This window comes from Delphinus delphis, chromosome 11 (assembly GCF_949987515.2).
Source record: "Delphinus delphis chromosome 11, mDelDel1.2, whole genome shotgun sequence".
In the NCBI taxonomy this organism is placed as follows: domain Eukaryota; kingdom Metazoa; phylum Chordata; class Mammalia; order Artiodactyla; family Delphinidae; genus Delphinus; species Delphinus delphis.
In genome coordinates, this window is record NC_082693.1 from 42,795,649 (window position 1) to 42,816,414 (window position 20,766).

At 53.5% G+C, this 20,766-nt stretch overlaps 1 protein-coding gene and 1 long non-coding RNA gene across 2 annotated transcripts; one reads left to right on the plus strand and one right to left on the minus strand.

Moving 5' to 3' along the window:
* Nucleotides 1-1,001: 1,001 nt before the first annotated feature.
* LOC132434563 (uncharacterized) lies at nt 1,002-5,284 on the minus strand. The gene is made up of 3 exons (XR_009521325.1): nt 5,149-5,284; nt 3,116-3,241; nt 1,002-2,061 (listed from the first exon to the last, which is right to left on the minus strand). It is a non-coding gene; the product is annotated as an uncharacterized lncRNA (long non-coding RNA).
* On the plus strand, nt 4,589-12,542 carry HOXC13 (homeobox C13). Its single transcript, XM_060026248.1, has 2 exons — nt 4,589-5,425; nt 11,011-12,542. Exons 1-2 carry the CDS (start codon nt 4,681-4,683, stop codon nt 11,265-11,267), a joined length of 1,002 nt encoding a protein of 333 aa, XP_059882231.1. The 5' UTR covers nt 4,589-4,680; the 3' UTR covers nt 11,268-12,542.
* The last annotated feature ends 8,224 nt before the right edge of the window (nt 12,543-20,766 follow it).

The window sequence follows — 20,766 nt, forward strand, 5'->3', positions numbered from 1 at the left end:
GGATCCAGGAGCCTGGGAGTGGCACCTGCATCTGCACACTCCTTGGGCCACCCCCAACCTTTTAGAGCCAAGGGAGGTGGAGGGAAAGGAGGCGAGGAGGGGACTGGGCAGGGTCAGGGAGCCCCAGGATCAGTCACTTTTCTTTCCTTCCCCACCAGTATCACCCTTTGTGACCCAACAGGAATTAATCTCCTCTGAGTGTGTAAGGCTCTCCCAGCTCAGTCACACTCCCAGGGGGCTCTTTCATAGTTCCACCCCCCCACCCCGGAACTCCTAACCCTTCCTGTAAGTGACCTCTCTATCCCAAACATCCCTTTCTTTCCTAGATAGCTCAAGCCCTACATCCTCAATCCTCCACAAATCTCTTCCATCCTGCCTGCAGCCCGTATCCTGGACAGGAAAGGGCCCCCCAAACTCTATGCCCGCCCACCAAGGCCCCAAGTCTGGGCGAGAATCCAGACCCCATGGTGGTAAGGCTCTTTGTTCTCCTGCAGCCTCAACCCACCCCCTCCTTTTTTTAAACTGGAATTTCTCCCATAAAAAAAAAAGCGGGGGGCGGGGGGGGGGCAGGAGCTTCAGAGCTTCAAGCTCTTTTTTTTTTTTTTCCTGGGCAATATGGAGGAAACAGAGGAAAGAGGGGGAGGAAGGGAAATCAACTGATGCTTGCTTTCCAAAGAAGGCAATCTGGGCACTGAATAAGGGGCACACCAACCTCATTTCTCTCATCCCCTTCTCCCTCGCCTGGAATTCAAGCTTCACCCAGCCCTCGAGTGTGTACAGCAACTCCTGCTGCAAATGCTGCTAGCTTACCCCACCGACTTGGTCTCTAACACGGCGGGCCAGGAATTTCACCCCTCAACTTTAGAAAGACACAGACATCTGCCTCTTCATTTTCCTGGGGATGTCTAAGTAGAGAACAGGATGAGCATATAAATCAAGTGTGTATCCAGAGAAATAAACAGACCAGCAGAGATCTTTATTTGCATAGAGAGGATTTCGGCGAGGGCTGGGTATTTTCATGAATACACTTGGGCCGTATCCACAAGGGCATGTGCTGGAACAGTGCATGGAGCCTGCCCACAATCACAGACCCACAGGCCGGGCGTGTGCACACGTATACCTTGCAAACACACACACACACAAACACTTCCAGTGAGACGGCACATTGAATATCTCCTTTATATATTGGAGTCTTTGAAAACAAGAATTTCAGAGTTGAACTTAGCGGGGAACTCAGTCCATAGAGGAAGCTGAGGGCAGAGCGGCTCCCGTGGCCTCGCCATCACAAATGTCCCTTTGAAAAAAGAGCGGAGAGCGCAGCCCGAGGCTTCTCGACGGGGCTAGAGGGGCCGTTTTCCATTTTCCTTTGGTGTGATGAAATGCTCCGTCCTTTCCCGCACACACCAACAGCATCACAGCTAGAGACCGAAGGGTCACATTCCTATTCATTCCTCCCGATTTCCTCTCAACCAGGTCCGCAGTCCAGCTCCATCGGCCCACCCGCGAAGCCCCCGGCGGGGCGAGGTGTGGCTCAGCGGTGGGGGGTGAGCGCCGAAGCCGAGGGTTTCAGCGCCTGGCTTTCTAGGGCGGGATCGCCTCATCGCTTCGGCGATGTAATTACTATGTTTCCAGTAGGGCATATTCTCCTGGAGTGTTTAATTTGGTTTTATTTGTGTCTCAGCGAGATCCACATCTTTTTTTTCGGGGGGAGGAGGAAGAAGCGACCCCAGGCTTAAAGTTAATTAACCAACAAGGCTCTACTTTGAGGCGCCCGGCCGCAGGCTCTCGCCTCGTCGCCTCCCTCCCTGCTCCGGGTGCGCCCCAGTCTTGGAGTCGGCAGTTTCAGGCGCGGAAGGTCTTGGGGAACCCAACGAAAGAGTGGGAAATCGTTCAGAGCATGCGGACCCTTCTCTGGCGCTTTCAACGCCCTGAGTCCTGAACTTTCGCCTCCCACTCTCTCAGGTCTCTGGGGGGCCTACATCTTCTTCCGCTGGTCTCCTTGACGAAGGGAACTTTTCCCTCTCTTTCCGCTCGTCGCTAAATTTTGGCCGCATAAAGCCCCTAATAAATGGAATTGTAAAATTGCTGGGTTAAATCTATATCTCATTGCAATAGGAATAGTTAATGCCCTTATATAAATCTGGAAAAGAACCTACTATTGATTTTATTTATTGCTGGGCCGCCTGCACCCAGAGTCTTTCTGCTGTTCTGCCCCTTACTCCCAAAGGCTGGGGGACCCGTCTTTGGGTTCTGGCCCGTGAAGACGCATCTGGCGTTGAGCTAGACCATTCCCGGACCCGGGAGGGAGCCCCAGGAACGGGGTGGCCATTTCAGGCCCTTTGTTTTGCCCGGCTGCCCCACTCAGCCCGGTCCACGTCGCCCCGGGTTCTCCACGCGGAACCGGACCCCGCACTGCACAGGAGGGGAAGCTAGGGCCTCCGCACCACCCCTACACCTGCGGAGGGAAAAAACGGCAGACCTCTCCACCCACCTACCCCCACCAGGCAGGCCGCAGGCAGACGCGGGGGGCCAAGGTCACACGACCCAGTCTAGACTAGCCAGGCCATGTTTGCTTTCCTCCTTTTACCTTGACCTTGGGACTCCGGAGGCAGAGAAGCCAGTTTCCTAGCCAAGAGCCGGCTCCCAGCAAGACCCACCTTCCTCTCCACTCCTCTCTCCTCCATCCACCATCATCGCCCTCAACACACACTCAAGCTAGCCTGCTCATGTTCCAAGCTTCCTGATATATTTTTCCTCCTACTGCCAGCCCAGCCCAAAGCCTGCTTTCTGGAACTCTGAGGTGACCCTTCCGAATGAAGAGCACCCTGATAAAGATTGCGTCTCTTATCCTAAGTCACCCACGCCAGGGCGCTCTCCATCGTCCAACACCACTTTGCCCCTACCGGTAGAAGGGAGGCAGCCCGTGGGCCAGATCTCAGTACAGACCTGGCCATTTGCTCTCAAGTTGAAGGGATCCAGCGGGTTCGGCTTAGCCCGAGGCTATTTCCTGGCCGCGGTCTGGACACGAGCACCCAGCATTTAAAATCTTTGGCAGAGGCAGGAAAGAGGGAGATGCTGTAGCCCCTCTCCCCTTTTTTCTCTCTCTCTTTATTACCTCTTCTCCTCAGGGAGGCCCTGTGCTGAAAGGGAACTTGGCTCAATCCCACGGAGATGCTCTCTGGAAAGGGGTGCCTCTACTTAGGCACCAAACTGAGCACAGGAAGCCCGACAAGTCTGGAGACTGGGAAGAGAGAAGAGGGGGGCTTTTTTAGAAAATTAGTAAGTTGGTTAATTTTTTCTTTGAAAAGATTCGGTAGTTTCAAAGCATCGAAACACTTCACGTTAAAAGGAGGGGATGCTATGGGAGTTAAAGTTGGGGTTATCCAGCTGGGAACTGCGTTGATCCCGGCTCTGCCTGGCCCCTCAGCCTATGGCCGGCTCAACCCAGGCGGCCGAGGGCGGAGGCGGATCCGCCAGGCTCGGATCGGGCCTCCTGGGGTCTCCCAGAGTAGCGCCTGGGAAATGTCCCTCCAAAGGGGCAGCGCTGCCGACTCTCCCTCATCCCACGTTTCCTTTTGTACACGGATCTGAGAGCGCGTGCTCTTCTTGTTCGCATGAAGAGCTTTTCAGCTTTCCTAGACTGAATCCCTGCTCCTCCTCCCCCTTTTCTTTGAAAAATCTCACTCCGAGTCTTTTAATTTCTATTGTATGTTGAAATACCCCTCTATTCTATTGCCCCCATTTCTCTTCTTTATTCTATCTCAATTTTTCGTTGAGAGCATCCCGCCCTCCGTGTGATGATGTTTGTGTTTGGGGGCTATTACATCCTCCTAGCCTTCTCTGCTCCGCTGGAGGAAGACCTGCGGGCAACGAGCCTAGAGAGGGTCCCTCTTAGACAACTGGGGCTTTGGGGAAAGTGGCTGAAAGTCGGAAATGGAAACACAATCCCGGCATCAAAGTCTTGCTGCTCGGTGTCGGGTTCTTTCCAGCCGGAGCTCCCAGGGAGTCAGCCAAGGCCAGACCCAGGGCTCCCCACGCCCTGCCGGTGCGCTTCCGCCTGCTTTCCAGTTTTTTTATTTATTAAGAAAAAAAAAATACGGTGTCTCCCCGACCCTTAGCTCCAAGCCTCAATCCAGTCAGCGATCTTTTGGGGTAGGAATCAGTCTCCCCCACACGCCTTCTAAGCCTAGTGGGAGGCTCCCAGGAAAAGTCCTGGTCTTGCCAGACCCCTTTGCGTCGGCCAAATTCAGCCTCCCCCTTCTCATTCTCCCTCCCCGAGGCCGGCCAGGGGGCGTTGCCCTGTCCCTTTAAATCTCCCAGCTCCCTCCTCTTTGCCCCTCCTGAGAGCCAATCAGCAGAGACCTCTTCCCTTTCGCCCCGCCCCACCTCTAGGGGTGGGAACCCCAGGAGACCCGGCCAAGGAATCACGTGCACGGGTGGCGTCACGTGGGCGCGGGAGGGTTGCCGAGGGGAGGCTGGCGGGAGCCTGTGATTTCTTAATGAAATGTCCCCGCATGCGTAGAGGACATGTAGGGAGGGAGGTGGAAGCACCAGGAGGAGGAGGGGAGGGGTAGAGAGAGAAGGGAGGAGGGATGGGGGAGGGGAAAAGGGAGCGAGGTGTCTCCCCAGCTCGCAGCCTCTGGCAAGTGGAGTTTTTAAAAAGCTCGAGCAGATCATGTCATGACGACTTCGCTGCTCCTGCATCCTCGCTGGCCGGAGAGCCTTATGTACGTCTATGAGGACAGCGCAGCGGAGAGCGGCAGCGGCGGCGGCGGCGGCGGCGGCGGCGGGGGCGGCGGCGGCGCGGGCGGCGCGGGGGGTGGCTGCAGCGGAGCGAGCCCCGGCAAAGCCCCGAGCATGGACGGGCTGGGCAGCAGCTGCCCGGCCAGCCACTGCCGCGACCTGCTTCCGCACCCGGTGCTGGGCCGCCCGCCGGCTCCCCTGGGCGCCCCTCAGGGCGCCGTCTACACGGACATCCCGGCCCCGGAGGCGGCGCGCCAATGCGCCCCGCCGCCGGCGCCCCCCACCTCGTCCAGCGCCACTCTGGGCTACGGCTACCCTTTCGGTGGCAGCTACTACGGCTGCCGCCTGTCGCACAACGTGAACCTGCAGCAAAAGCCTTGCGCCTACCACCCGGGCGATAAGTACCCCGAGCCGTCGGGCGCCCTGCCGGGTGACGACCTGTCCTCCAGGGCCAAGGAGTTCGCCTTCTATCCCAGCTTCGCCAGCTCCTACCAGGCGATGCCCGGCTACCTGGACGTGTCTGTGGTGCCTGGGATCAGCGGGCACCCGGAGCCGCGTCACGACGCGCTCATCCCCGTCGAAGGCTACCAGCACTGGGCTCTCTCCAACGGCTGGGACAGTCAGGTGTACTGCTCCAAGGAGCAGTCTCAGTCCGCCCACCTCTGGAAGTCTCCCTTTCCAGGTAAGGAAGGGGCCCGAGCGCCGCCGCCGCCGCCGCCAGGGACCCGTCCCAGCCCCGCCTGCCCCGGGGCTCCGCGCCCCAGCCACCCCCGCCGTCTGGCCCCGGCGCGCCGGCTCTCCTGGGCTGCCGATGGAGCCGGCCGGGCGAGCTGCGCTGAGGAATGCGCCGGGGAAGAAATCTGCTCCGACACGTTCCCCGGAGCTGCCGGGCGGAGAGTGAAGCAATCACAGGCGCCCGAGCGCCCGGCCGCCGGCTCCGCTCCAGTCGGGAGCTTGTCTCCTCCTCCCCCAGCGGGCTCCAGTCTCACGCGCGGCTCTTGGCCTCCTAAGCCCGCTTCCGGCCAGGAATGGGGGGTGGGGTGGGCCTTGGGTGCCTTGGAATCCAAAACCACTAGGACAAAACACTCAACCCACCGATTAATTGGGGAAAAAAATTAGAACCTCCAAACATTTTGTTTGCCTGAATGTCCAAGATCATTCAGGCACTGCAGGCACTGGACAGTTTTTGTTGTTGTTTTTAAATAGGGGTCTAATTTGCCGGGATCTACAGAAATGTAGGGTGTTTTCTTTTTTCTTTTCTTGATTTATTTTAAGAATTTGGCCACGAATTTCCTGATTGTTAAAGGAACAAGAGAGCTAAAATCTCTAGAGAGGGTGTGGAGAAAAGGGAATTCACATCCCTCTCCTGGATTATGAAATTCTTTGCCTCTCTGGTGCACTGAGCTCAAATCCTGTGGATGTTCGCACTACCAACTCCCCCAAATGCGGGAGAGAAGGAGAGTTCCCCATGCCTTAGACACAGGGGAGTGTCTCTTTCTCTTAGAGGGGAGTGAGGATGAGGGTGGGGGGGAGACCTGCTTTGGAAGGATCTGAGGTCCAGGCCCAGGCAGGGGACCCCTCTGCATTGTCTGGCTCCATATGCGGTGGGGGATTGGAATTTACTGGTGTTCTGTTCCCTTTCCAATTGAGGCTATCTCTGAACAGGAAGGGATCCTGCAAACCACCACCCCCCCCCCCCACTCCACAGGGGAAAAGACCAGTTCCAGGTTTCTCAAAACCACATCAGGAGCTTCGTATTCAGCTTTGTGCTGAGAAATCAGGATTCAGGGTCTAGTGAATCCAGAGCTTGAGTCTGCTCTTGCTATATATGAGCAGAGCTCAGTGGGAGAGGGCTGACTGGCTCCGTTCTGATGCCTACAGGGGTCCTGGGGGCCCCGACCAGCCATATATGGCTCCCCACACTGCCCAGAGCCCCCCCCCCAACTCTACATGTGGACCCAGGGACATTTTCATTGGGAAGTGTAGACCTGAAGACCTCCTAAGGGTGGGCCTGAAATTCCTCTGCATCCGGGATTGGGGCAAGGACAGATGGTTAAAAAAAAATTACTGAATGATATTAAAAAGTGTAGCAAATAACATTCTTGTAAATATTATAAGATGACTTAGTATAACACAACTGACCAAGGTGGGACCCACACTAGACACCCAATTTCTGGCTGCCAGAAGATTTAGGTTGATAGAATTTTAGTACATGGTGTCATGCGTTACCTACTCTGCATTGACTATATTTTTATATAATATGATTTCTGTTATTAACCACCTAATACGAAACACATAATAACACTTTTCTAGAAGATAGGCAACTCACATGTAGGTGTACAATAGTGTGTTGTGGAGATATGGCCCTTTAATTTCCCATCCCACCCAGATGGGAAGCTGCTTAGGAGATGGGGGTTTAGCAGGAATTCCTGGAGCATCAGTAGCTGGTAGCCAACAGGCCATGCTAAGGGGCTGAAGGGCAGAGGGGCAGATGCCCACCCAGCCCACTGTGGGCAGAGGCACAAGTCTAGAGCAGTGGGCGGTGGGTTTAGTGTGAAGAGGGGATGAGAGGGAGCTGCTCTGGCATTGCTGTGTATGCATGTGGAGCAAGGTGGGAGTGAGAGATTGGAGAGAAGCTCAGAAATATCTTTGAGCAAAATAAACATCTTAAAGATTCCCAGGAAAAAAAAAAACTAAAAGTAAGCACTTTTTTATCACAGCCTCCTAGAGAAAAATATCTTTGACATAAAAAAATATATAGCCCAACTGAGATTTAATACACTTGCAAATTATGGCATGGAAGTGGATATAAAAGCCCAGTGTATCTCAACAGCTATGTGCTCACACACTCCCGGTGTGGAAATAGAATCGGGCTGGTGTATCTCAGTGAGTGCAGAGGTCCAGGCAAAAGGCAGATGAATAAGAAATTATGCTCAGACACCCTCCATCTTTCTACCCACACAGAGCTCCTTTAAAGTAGTGAGATTTCCAGATAACTCTGTCTATGCAATTGTGGTTTGTTCGGCAGCATCTAGGCATAAACACTACTGTCTCTTTTCAGTGCCTCTGGCTCTGAGAGACCTCATCTATGGCAGTCTGGGCTGGTGTGGGAGATGAAGGCAATTGTTCAGAAAGATCCAGATAATTAGGGCCCAGCTGAGTTGTGGCTTCTTCCTTCACCCAATTATCTAGACCCTTGCTTCTTTGCTCTTTTTTTTTCTTCCTATAGTGAGTATAGACAGTTTTTAATTTTGACAGAGAGAGGCAGAAATTCCAAGAGAGAATCAGCAGAAATTCCAAGAGAGAAGCAGAGAGGAGGGGGGCGGGGTGGGGGAGACAGGGAGAGACAGAGACAGATAGGATAGGAGGAGACAGTAAGAGAGAGAAGGAGATAATGGGCTCTTTGGGCCATACTGGAAGTCTCTACTGACAAGTCTTTGGAATTTGCTTGAGAAGAGTGGCTAGGATTTCTAGCTGAACAAGGTCCTCTTCGGAGGACCAGAGCCCTGTTTTGGGAGTGGGTGGGTCAAGAGCCAGTGGGCAGTAGGAACATGTACACAGGACCCCAAGAGAGAGCTGTGGCTGAGCATTGATCTGATTTTTATCTGCTCCTCAAAAGTGTCTATTAGGTTCCCAGGTATGAAGTGGTGTGTGTGTGTGTGTGTGTGTGTGTGTGTGTGTGTGTGCACTCCCACACGCTCTGAAGGGAGATTAGGGAAAGGTTGATTGTAAAATTAATCACCAAGTCCTCTACTTACTTTAGGCAGCATAGACACAACTCGAGGCCTAAGCTTCCAGATGTTTCCACATCTGCAGATCCCACTTCCTTTCCAGACAAGACAGCAGACAATGAAAGGGGGCTTCTTTCAGAAGGCAAGACTGAAGGTATTTCCCCAGTTGGCCAAAACAACCAGCCGTTAGGTCTGATCCATGAAAAACTTGGCCACATCAACTCTTGGCATTCTGTAGAGAAAAATAACCAATTTAGACCAGCTATCTGCTTTTTTTAAACTGATTTTTTAGGGTTTGTTGATTAAGCCTCATTGGAAATTTATAGTTGGGGTTTAGGAGACCCAAAATTGGGTAGATAATTGTGAGCATTTCCAGAAAGTGAAGTTTAAAAAAATCGGACAATTATCTGGTTAATTCAGGAACCCAAACCCACGTTTATCCCATTTGCTCTCCAGAAAAAAGGAGGTATTTTAAAGCTAAATTGTACCAAGTGGTCTGTTTCCATTTTAGAACTTACTGTGTCATTATGTTGAGTCCAAAAATCTGGGTTTGAAATCTGGCTCTGCCACTTAAGTTCTTTTACCTACTCTGAGCCTCAGATTCCTTATCTTGTAAAATGGGTTGAATAAAATACGACTGGAAAAAATGTTCCGAGGATTTAAAAAAAAGCCTCACGGTATCATTACTGACCCTCTCTGTTTTACTCCTATTCCAGAATCATCAGTTTCTCAAATCATAGTTACATCTGTAAGAGTAAGACACATTTAAGAACTGTGAGACTTTTAAAAATTATCTTGTGCAAAAAAAAAAATCCTTTTTAACATAAAGGATCTGCTCTGCTAAAGTGAAGTTGTTTTGTTTTGCAGATTAAAAAAAAAAAAAAAACTTGGCCTGTTCCTACATAGGCAGAGAAAAGTGACAAGTCCAACAATTTTCCTGAAAAATTGTCGTCATGAAGACAGCCAAACCAGGCCATTGGAACCCCCTCTCTCCCATATTCTTTCTGCGTACTTTATTCGCCCCCTGCATTTGATGGTGACCTCTTCTCTCCCCATCCTGTGTAGACAAGGGTCCCTGAGAGAGAGCAGACCCAATGAGAATGGGTATAAGGAAGGTGTTTCATGAGGGCGGGGTGGGGGGGCAGTGAGAACAAGCATTTCAGAAAGAGCTTTGTGTCCTTATTCTAGACTGTGTCTACACTTCCAAAGGGCAGTAAGAATGAAGGGGAAATCTCAAATATTCAGTCCTACTCATTAAATCCTGCATGAAGAAGTCTGCCAATTACGTTTTTAAAAATTGAAGGGTGAGTTACTCAGATAATTTCCCTAGTTCCCCACTTCCCCTTGAAAGTGTTGCTATGATATTTTTATTGACAGAGGTGAGGGTGGAGTGGAAGGGGGGATATAAGTGACACGTATTGCCTGTGACATTCTCAGAGCATGAAGAAATTGAACTAGTAGTGGGATGACAAGGTATTTAGGATTGGGGTTCCCGCATGGGGTGGGGACAGTCTCCTTCAGCCTCAGAGGAATGACAGGGATAGCACATGGGAGCAGGATTTGCTGTTTTGCTGAGTGGACATTTATGGGGGCAAGGGAGGGGCACTGATTTCTTTTTATAGAAGACTTACGTGAACAGCTGGTTTCAACCCAAGAAGGGCTCTCTTGGTGTCTCCTCTGGTGGGCACACACCTGGGTGTGGACCCTCCACTTCTAGGGACCTGATTCCCTACATCTCAGTGCTAGGACTTCCCACCTTGGATGTTACTAAGTGGCTCACAACACTGGACTCCTAGAGATTGGCTCCCAGGCAGTCTGGCTTCACCTGGCCACTTTTCTTCTCTCTAGCTGTCGGTGCTGGCCTCAGATTCCTAGTGCAGAGCCAGTGACCAAAGGCAAGAGGCCCCACTTGGGGGTCTGTGCCCACTGAAACTGTCTCCCTGCCCACCATGCCCTCCCTCAAACATACAAAAGAACACCTTCCTCTGATAATGGGGCAGAGTATAAACTGACCCATGCCCAAATGACCTACCTGCAGGAAAGAGGGATTTTCCTGAATACCTGCGATCCTGCAGGCTAGCAGACCAGGCTGCAATTTGGAGGGACCCCTCTAAGGGAACAGGGATTCTAATAAGGAGTGCTGTGTAGAGCCATACTGGAAGCTGAGCCAAAAGGAAAAATCAGTAATACTGGTCCCGTATTTATTTAAAATTTTCATATTTTGTTCATCATGGATTCCTGGGCATTCGTTTATATATTTTAAAACATTGCATTAAAATATCATTCATCTTGGTTACTGAGTTTGGGCGCCCCCTCCTTTAAAGTTTGTGCCAGAGGCAATACCCCAGGGTCCTCACCTAAGTCGAGGCCTTGCTAATAACAGAGGTGCAAAAGATTTGGGGACAATCCGTCAGCTCCCTTTGAGTCCCTGCCGGAACCTGCGCCTCCGCAGCCGCGCGGACTTGAGGCCCCTTGCGGGGTCCTGGGTCCAACCATGCGACTCACTTCCTGCCGCCCGCCTTCTCTCTCCCCCCAGACGTGGTCCCCCTACAGCCCGAGGTCAACAGCTACCGCCGCGGGCGCAAGAAACGCGTGCCCTACACCAAGGTGCAGCTGAAGGAGCTAGAGAAGGAGTATGCGGCCAGCAAGTTCATCACCAAAGAGAAGCGCCGGCGCATCTCGGCTACCACGAACCTCTCGGAGCGCCAGGTCACCATCTGGTTCCAGAACCGGCGGGTCAAAGAGAAGAAGGTGGTCAGCAAATCAAAAGCGCCTCATCTTCACTCTACCTGACCGCCCACCCAGCTGCCCGCCCCGTCTATTTATGTCGCCGATTTGTACCATATCCGAACACACCGAAGGACGCTTTTCGGGTACAGACAAATATTTAATGTTAACCAGAAAGAGGAACCACTCCGCTGGGAGGCAGAGGGTATCAAAGGGTGTGCTCTGCCACCCTCTACTCCCCACCCCATCCTCAACCCTCACCCCTATGCAGATGGCATCTACCCCGCCTCAGCGGCTTTGGAGGTGGGTCCGGGCGGGCGTGGGAGGAAGGCAGCCTGCCTCCACTCCCTTTGGCCGTTGCCCCTCGCCTTGCCGGAGCGCTGAGTGGCAGCCAAGAGCCAGTCATTCCAGCCAAAGCAGAGCTGGGGAACCCCGAATGACCCCATTTTTGCCTCATCCTTTGCCCGGGCAGGTAGATGACCCCCCTAAGGGTGCGACCCCGAGCAGGACCTGGCGAGCTCCTACTTTCCGTCCAGTCCTTCCTCCCGTTCCCTGTCCCTCTGGCACTCTTTAGTTAGGCAAGATTTCCCAGTTAAGATGTTTCTGTGCATATTTTAAAAGTCACATTAATATTAATGATAAGTATTAGGGACCTGGCATCGTGATTGGAGTACGGACAGTGCTTAGGTTTTTTCTTTCCTGTTTCAACAAAAGCTGGAATTGGATGAGGAGACACCTACCCTTCTCCCCCACCTGGACCAAGGAACTGAGTTTCTGAGGAGCCACCTTTGCCCCCATGGCCTCCTCTGTTCTGCTTCTCAATCAACATGCAGAAATCCAGGGAAGACAGAAACTCCCACCATGCTGCTAAATCTGTCTTCTCTCCTTCTCTCTCTGTGGTGAGACTGAGGGTCAGGCCATGCACAGGAGCAGAACTTTTTGCTAGGGAACGGACAAGCTTCTCTTCCAAGGGGATGGAGAGCGGGTCCCCCGGCAGATTCCCTCTCCAGTTGCTTCTCCGTCAAGGCGGTAGCTGAGAAGGCCTCACATTTTCACTTTTACTCATTGTCCTGAGGACAGCAGTTTTTCTTCCAGGAGGCCAAGATAGCTGGCTCCCAGTTAGCCAGCTAACGCAGACGCTGCCTGACATTTCCCTCCTCAAAGGCCAACTTGGTGCTGGGGGATGGGGGCTTACCTTCTCCCTTCCCACTGGTGCATTACAAAAGCGTGTTCTTTTGAAATGTTCATCCAAAACAGGCTTTTAAAAAATGTTGTGTATCTGTATATAGTATTGTGATGTCTGAATGACAATGTACTGAATGCAAAAAGGAAAAAAATACCACAAACCTGTTTTTAAAATAAAATCTTTTTTTTTTTTTGCCTTGATTTTATCGCTCAGATTCCTTCTGAAACTCCTTCTATCCACTGGTTCTTGGGGTAGGCTCTATTGCCCTGACTCAGCCAGAATGGGCAGGGGGAAGAGTAGAGAGAACACCCCCAGCTGGATAGATCCCAAATTTATATTCTGCTCCACGTAAGTTTTTTAAGTGAGGTTTTCAGATTGTTGATACGATCTAGACAGAAGAAAACTCTTTCACATCCTGATGCCCCAAATAGATGAGTACGCTTGGGAGAGAAGGATGTGATCAGCGACTGAAAAGGCCTGGGAGCAAGTGAGTGGGTTCACTTCAGTTAATAGAGCTCAGAGCTGGATCTCTGTGCTGAGAAAGTGGTGTCCCAGCTGGCGACTGGATGCTGTGGTGGTGGCAGCGTGGCGGCAGTGGGGAGCTAATCTTGCTCCTGAGGCTCTACTGCCCCCAGAGGGTCCCAAATCCCTCCAGACAGTTCAGAGCTGGAGCTGGGAAGGGGTCCCCTCAGTCTGCCCTGCTGGGAGGCCGCTGCAAGCTCCGTGTTCCCAAGCTGCTCCCTTTTCCTCTCCACCAACCTATGCAAGAGGTCGGGCTGCTAGGACCCCATGGGCCCCCAGTCCTCTAAGCCAATCTCACTTGTATTCTCCAGCATTGTCGGGAACCCCAGTCTTCCAGGCAATCAGGAGCCCTGTAGACTCTGCCACTAATTTGTTTTCCCTGCCGCGTCTGTCTGTGCCTATCTCCCTATCTGGCTGAGTTAATGAGATCGTTAAGTTGTCAGGTTAAGAGACTTTTAAAAAGCGTTATAGCCTAAAACAATGTTATCTCAGATTAAATCTTTACTGCAGCAATTTTTATTTATATATAATATTTTTTCCGTTCCTGAGACACAGAAAGACTGGAGGCATTGGGTTGGAAATCAGAGTTCTCTGATCTCACTTTGCCTGATGGCTGACGTTCTTAAAATTTTATTTAAATAAATGTTTCAGGGGTGTGTGTATGTCACACACACACACACACACACACACACACACACACACACACACACACACACACACACACACACACACACACACACACACACACACACACACACACACACACACCGAATCTGAGAGACAAAGAGCCTGAGGAATTCACCCTCTGTGGAGGCTCCGCTACTGATACTGCTGCCAGTCCTTTTCTACTCCATTTCAACTCTGGGTTAACCACCAAAGAATCCCACGCTGGGCAGTACAGATCTAGGAGGGAATAGATGAATCTCCCAGGAATAATGTTCATTCTTAATTCCATCTCTCCTTTCTCTCCCCACTCACCACCTTAACCTCTCTCCAAAACCCCTGAGTCTCTCCTGAGATGGGAAGAATTGAAAATTAAATGTGTGTGTTTGGTCAGAAAAAGGAACTGAGTAGACAAGAGACCCGGGGCTCCCTTGATACCCCCACCCCTCTTGACTTGGGGGTACATTGGGTAGTCCCATGACACAGCTGTAGAGTCAGTGGAAGCTGGAGACTCAGTGGGGAAAGAGAATTCTATAGTTCTCCGAGGCATCCTTCCACTTCTGCACACAAATCCACATGAGGGCAAATGAGCGAGTCTTCCCACATGGAGGGATACGCCCTAAGGCCCCAGAAGGGGGCGATGGAAAAGAGAAGAAAGCTTGCGCGGGCTCACTGGGGTTGCACTGGGACACCAGTGACCCAAGCAAGCACTGCGGTCCCTCTGAGTCCCTGTGAGCCCCAGTGTGCCGCAGGGTGTTTAAGATGCGTCCCATGCACTGGATCAAATATTCCTGGATCAGTTTTGGAGATGCCTCTTCCATAAAAGTAAGCACGAGAATGGAAAGTCCTAGGTGAGACAGGTATTGTGTGAGTATGCTTTCTGGGGACACACACTTCCCAGAGTTGGGAAAAAGTATGATTCTCTCCCTGATTGTGTTGGTTCCTTACCTTTCCTTCCTCTGAGAGTTGGCATTCTCATTGGGGAACTCTGTGAGACATTCCTGTGAAGGTGTGTGTATACGTGTGTTTGTGTGTATGTGTGTGTGTAGAGCCTCTGACCAGTGCAGAATTTCCTCAGCCTTTTCTGCCTATGTGTGTGCACGTGTAGCAATGTTGTCAGCCGGCACTGATCTCAGGGCGTAGAGTGTGTTTTCTTTTCTTTATGCAAATCTATAGAAAGCCTTTCTTTCCAAGGCCAGTCCTCTAGTGTCTGTGTGAGAGTGAGGATGCAATAAATATGCGGGGGCAAGGGGATAGAAAATGTCTGAAGGATTGTGAGTATAGAGGCATCCCCGGGAAATGGACAGCTCTTCTCTGGGACTGAGGTTCCTGCTATCTTTCTCATAATCCGATGACATCCCCGGCTCCTTGTGGCTCCCCGTGGCAAGGGCTGGGGGGACCCGGGTGAGCTGGAGCCTCACAGGACTCTCGGTCTGGAGGGCTCTATACCAGGCTGCCAGGGAGGGCTCAGTTAGATATTTTCCTGAGCTTGGGGAGAAAACCCCTTCCCCACCCACATCTTAGTCCTCAGACCTAGGGCCAGCAGAATGGGCCTTTTGGCCGGTAGTCAGTCCCACAGCCAGGAACCCACCTGAGGGAGCAAGGCCAGCAGTTCTCGGGAGATCCCTCCAGGACTGTCTCCAGACCATCTGCTCCTGAGGCTTTTCGACAGGCGGCTCGGTCAGCAGGCCCCGTGTGGGTATAAGGCGGGGGCAGCCCCTGGGACACTCTCCATCTACCAGAGGATTGAAGCTGGGGACCCTGCAGCAGCCCCCTCTGTTCAGAAGAGAACTCCCCACCCTAGGATCCACCTGGGTCTGACTTGGATGGTGTCAGGAGCCCACTCCTCAAAAACTCCAAGTGCTGGATCAGGCAGATGTGTATCTAGACCCGCGCTGGTGGAGGATTGAGGGGCCCTGGGGAGCCAGGGGCTTCTGGGAGGAGGAGGGGGCCAGAGCCTTTTCGCAACCAACCAGGCTCTTCCTCTTTTAGCCTTGACCGTGACTAGGTCTTTCTGACCTTGACATCACAGGGAGCACAGGGAAGGGGGGAGGGTGGAAAAGGCCTTGATCTTCCGGTGGCCAGAGAAGGGGAGGGCCACTCGCCCCCTTGACGCGCCATCCCCCTTCCCGCCAGAGCCCGCCGCCTCTGTTTACACACAGAGGTGTCGTCTCCAGTCTAGACAGGGGCGCTAATAACGCCCATAAAAGGCGGCCTCTCCAGAGATGCTCTGCAACTCGGCTCCCGCGCGCCTACCGCTGGCCGCAGCCTCCGCCTCCTCCGCCCCGCCCTCCTCAGATACCTCGGCTGGGCTTGCGGGCCGCCTTGGGAGGGGGCACCCAGAGGGTTTCTAGAGGCCGAGAACCCCCGCCCCGCACCCTTCTGAACCTCTTCCGTCTCCAAAGGTAAGTGGACCCCCGCTCTTCCAGCCCAGCCAGCCTTGGGGATAGCGCATCCTCCTACCCCCACCAGCCTCCCGGGCCCGTTGCCCTTACCCCGATCCGCCCCTGCCCAGCGCCACACCCGCCCCCGCCCCGAACTGGAGGCTTGGATTTGGGTAGCAGTTGGGTAGCTGGGCAGATCAGACCCCGGGCAGAACTCAGCCCCTCCCCAGAGCTAGGCCTGGTCAGAGGCCATGGTCACAGGGAGCGGCTGGCTGTGGGGCAGAGGGCACTCTGGGTAGTCCTCACCCCATACTGAGCTTCGAGGTCCACGGAGACCAGGCCCTGGGCTCCCCATACTTTGCTGGCGACTGTAGGTGTGGTGTTTGTGGAGAAGGTGCTTTTTTTTTTTTTTTTTTAAATAACTTGGTCCCCACACCTTTCCTGATACTCAGTAATTCACTAGGTGGAAGAGATCCTCTGCTGGCGAGGGGGAAAATGTCAGAACCCCGAAATTATTTAACTATTAGTGCGCCGAAAGGACAGTGAAAATGGGGGAAGATGGCTCACTTAGGGATGCTCAGGTGAGGGGTGGAGGGATGGTCTCCCAGATGTTCCTGCCTGGGACCACCCCTATCCCTTCCCCATTTCCTGAGTAGCAATCGGGCTGGGATCTTGTGGTGGGAGGGGGACAAGTGGAGCCACTGAATGCTTGGAGGAGGTTAGGACGCTGTTGACCCCAGGCTGCTTGTGTGAGCCTGAGAGCCTGACTGGGCCCCCTCACCCAAGGTCCCTCTCACACCCCGCTCCTCCAGGCTGCAGAGCCCTGGAAGGCAGCACGGGGGAAGGGGCCTCCTCACCTTCTCCTTAAGTCCTAGGCACCCGTAAGGAGGCCTGGGAGCCAGGTGGGCTCGGACCCCTGGATGAGCTGGTGAAGCGAAGAACGAGGAGTCTGAGCCCCTATCTCCACCCGTCAGCCTTGGTTGACCCCGACAAAATCCTGCCCCAAGCCTAAGATGCCCTAAAGGGGTGACACATAGAGAGCCGAGGGGTCGGGCTGGGGCCCAGACCTTCCCCACCCGCCGCTTTCCGTCTCGCCTCTCCCGCCCAGCCCAGCTCCTGCTCACCTCCCTTCAGAGACCCAGGCCCTGCCTCATGTGCATAGGCGGCAGAACCGTTTTGTGCAAACTAGGCAGTGACCTTGAACTGGGCCGCCTTGGCCTCTCGACTGTTGCGGGAGAAGGCAGCACCGCGCGGTATAATTTCGACCTCGGTTTGCCTGGGGAGCCCGAACACTGCGGCTCACAGCCACTCCGCGGTGGCCTAAGCCTCCCGCAGCTGCTCTGCCCCTGCCACCAGAGCCGGCCGTAGATTTTATAATAACTCCTTTCGCCTGGCTCGGCGGCGGTGGGGACTCGAGTACCAGCGCATAGCCCGTGAAGATGCAGGAGGGACGGAGGCTTAGACAGAGTCGGTGCGGGAGAGGCGGCGGCGCATCCAGCTGGTGGATGCGAGGAAGCAAGAGGGCTGCCGCGAGTCTTCAAGGAAAGCCTTGGACCACATCCTGGCCTTCAGTTTTAGTTAACCCCTGAGTTAATGAGCGGGCCATGGTTGAGCCAGGCCAGCTGCATCAGGAACCTGTGGTCCAGGGTCCAGCAGGCAGTCCACCTCTTCTAATCTCGTGATTTGATGAATGTGCGGAAGAGCGGGCGCAGAGATTGCTCCGCGGGTCCAGAGCCTTGCCAGGCCAGTACAGTTTTCCATGTGAGCTGCGAAGTGCCGGCGGATTGAACCCAGCTAGAAGCCGCTGCCCAGCGCCTTCGGCTGCTGCGAGTCCTAAGCATTCTCCTCACCAAGTCCCCCGTCGGCTCCTGGAGAGCAGCTCTCGCCGAGGCTGGATTTAGATCTGAAGCTTTGTACCCGAGCCTCCCGCCGGTCCTGGGGACCCAGGCTGGGAGCGGAGCTCTGCAGCCAGTTAGTCCGAGTAGGGTTAAGAAAGGGGCGCCTGAGCTGCGTGTGCGGCGGGGAGCCTTAAAGGCGCACAGAACCGCGGTGGTACACGAGGAGGCTGGGCGCCTAGATTGCCTGGGTCCTCGCCGGGGTCCTGATAACCCCTAGGTTCCTAGTGATCCTCGAGTGGCAGGGCACTGGGGATGTGAATTTTGCTGATGGGCCTCGGCAGCTCTCCCCTAGAGGAATCAGGTCGGCTGCACGGAAGGAAGAGGGGGAAGGAAGAGGGGTTTGTGCGTGTGCCAGTGCCCAGGGTCCGAAACGTGGGGAAACTGGTCTTTTTTGATGGGGCCAAATCGGACCGGGAGAAACTGCGTGTCTGGAAGAAGGAAGTCCTCACTCCATCCTCATTTCCCCGGCATTGCATCTGCCGCCCTGTGGCCGCCTCTCTGCGTGCTCAGCGGCCTGGCCGGGAGGGCAGCGAGCACAGCTCCGGGCCTGAGATTTTCGAGCTGGCGAGGGATGCGAAAAGGCTAAGACCTTCCTCCTGGCGTCTCCCTTCTAGGAGATTGGAGTCATTTGGGAGGGGAAAAAGAGAATGGGGAGAAACCTCCACCGCACAAGGACTAGAGATTATCTCGCTAAGCTCAACTCGGCCTCCCCCACACCAACAATAGCGGCTGAGCGCGAGGCCTGGAGGCCTGGAGACCTCGCCGCCGGTGCAACGTTCTGATTGAAAACAGCAACGATATTAAAGTCACACCCTGTTTATCTTTATGACCAAAAATAACCCCCAAATAAATTTTTAAAATTAAATATTCAGTAACGCTCATTAATGCATCTTGAAAAGAGGCATAAATAAGATGTTGGAGATGCTGTGACGTGGATTTTGCAGCCGAGGGATGCTCTGTGCAGCCGCGCAGCCCCTTAATCAATTAAGCACGAAAAGGCCAATTCAGGCTCTCTCCTGCCCGCTCCTCGGCGCCCCGGCTCTCGTGGTTCTGACTGAAGGTGACTGCGCCGGGGCTGGGATCCCACCGCTTGGCTTCGGTTCTGGCAAGTGGGCCCGGCGCGGGGCGGGCTTCTGGGGGGGGGGGGGGCGGGAGGGACCTTGGCCGGCCAGGGCAGGGAAGGGGAAGAGGGGCGAGGGGCGGGTGCCGAGCTGCGAGCTGTGCCGGGCTGGGCGAAGCCCGCGCGGACACATTTCTGTCCCAGCTATGGTTGGGGATATGAAATCGCCCAGGGAGCTGTGGAATTCGAAGAATCTGCGTTTCTCTCTGCCATGTCCTGCAGAAGAGAGAAAAAGAGGGAGATGAGAATCTTCTGCTTCGCTCTGCTTTTGTAGCTTCCGCTCGTTCTCAGATATTTAACTTTCACCCACATGGATTTCTTTCTCCCAGATTCTCTCAGACTCACGTCTCCCTCATTTTCTCCAAATCTTCTGGTGTTCTGTCATATTTAGACTTTTGCTGAACTATTGATCTCACCTGGTATTACTTAAAGCCATGCTTTTGCTGGAGCCCGAAGTAATCGCATAGAAATCTGAGTATTGTGTCTACTGGACTCCAATAGAATACACCTAGTTTTGAGGGTTTGTTTCCTTTTTCATTTTAATCTGTTTGGCTGTGTCTGTGGACTTGGTTGAGACCGGATTGTGGTTTCCAGATGTCGATTAATTTCGCCTATGGCCAGCGTTGGGTTCTCAGCCTTCTGTGGAAGGAGCTACTGAGGTTAGCACTATAAAAATAATTTTAAACCCCTAACAAGATAATTCTCTGGCATTCTTTCCCTTACTCCCAGCACACCTATTGGGCTGGGCACAGTTATCTGATGGTCCCAGTGGTATGCTAGGCTGGTTCTGGGGTGTGAGTGTCTCCTCCACAGTGGGAATCAGGAGCCTCTTGGGCCAGCCAAGCCCTGCTGGGAGCCCAGAGCCTCTTGCTGCAAAGTCTCCAAGAGATGCCCCCAGAAGCCCCCCTGACCCACAGAAGTCATGGGGAAGAGTAGTTCAGCCCCCAGATTTTCAGGAGCAGGCAGGCAAGTCCTCATGGAGCTGGGCGCTTCCTTTTTCTGCTGCTTCTGCCTCTCTTCTGCATCCCTCCTCTGACGGTGAGTGAAGGTGTGTGGCTGGGTGGCTCCCAGCTGGAGAATGGGGAAGACCCAGCATTAGTAATCCTCCCTGAGCCCTTCCTGGAGGAGAGGACCCCAGGTGTCTCCCTAAATTCCTGGGGAGAAAGAGCTGAGGAAAAGGAGCACAGCAGCGGCAGGGCTGGGAGAGACAGCGGCAGGGAAACCTGTCTTTACCCCCACTTCTCCTCTACTGTAAATAAACCCCGAGCCAAAGGGCTCATCCGTCTCCTTAAACAGCCAGTAAACTTTATATGACACAATATCTAATAGTAATTTATTGGGGAGATATTGTAAATTCCAACGGTTTTAGTTAATAAAGGAGCTAATTAAAGAGGGACGGGCTGGGCTCGGCCAGCTGTTGGTGAGAAGATAATACATCTGGGGGGGTAGTGCAGGGTGCAGAAGCGTGTATGTGCGGGTATTTTTGGTGTGGCTTTTTCCCTCTTGCCCCGTGTCGGGCGATTGCCTCGATCTCTGCGTTAGGTTTTATATGATTTTTTAAAAACCAGAAGCCAGAGAATAAATCTGCCCCCGCGGTTCGTTCCCTCCCCCCCCACATTGGGGAAGGGGGAAGTTGGAGTTGGTGCGGGGTGGGGGGATTCTCTGTCCCCACCCATCCCCCTGGCGGCGGCGCCCACGTGAGCTGGACGGCCAATGGGTGGCCGGTGCAGGTTTAACTATGTTTAATGTCAGATAGCAATAAAGTAGAAGCTGCCGGTCGGGCCCCGCGGAA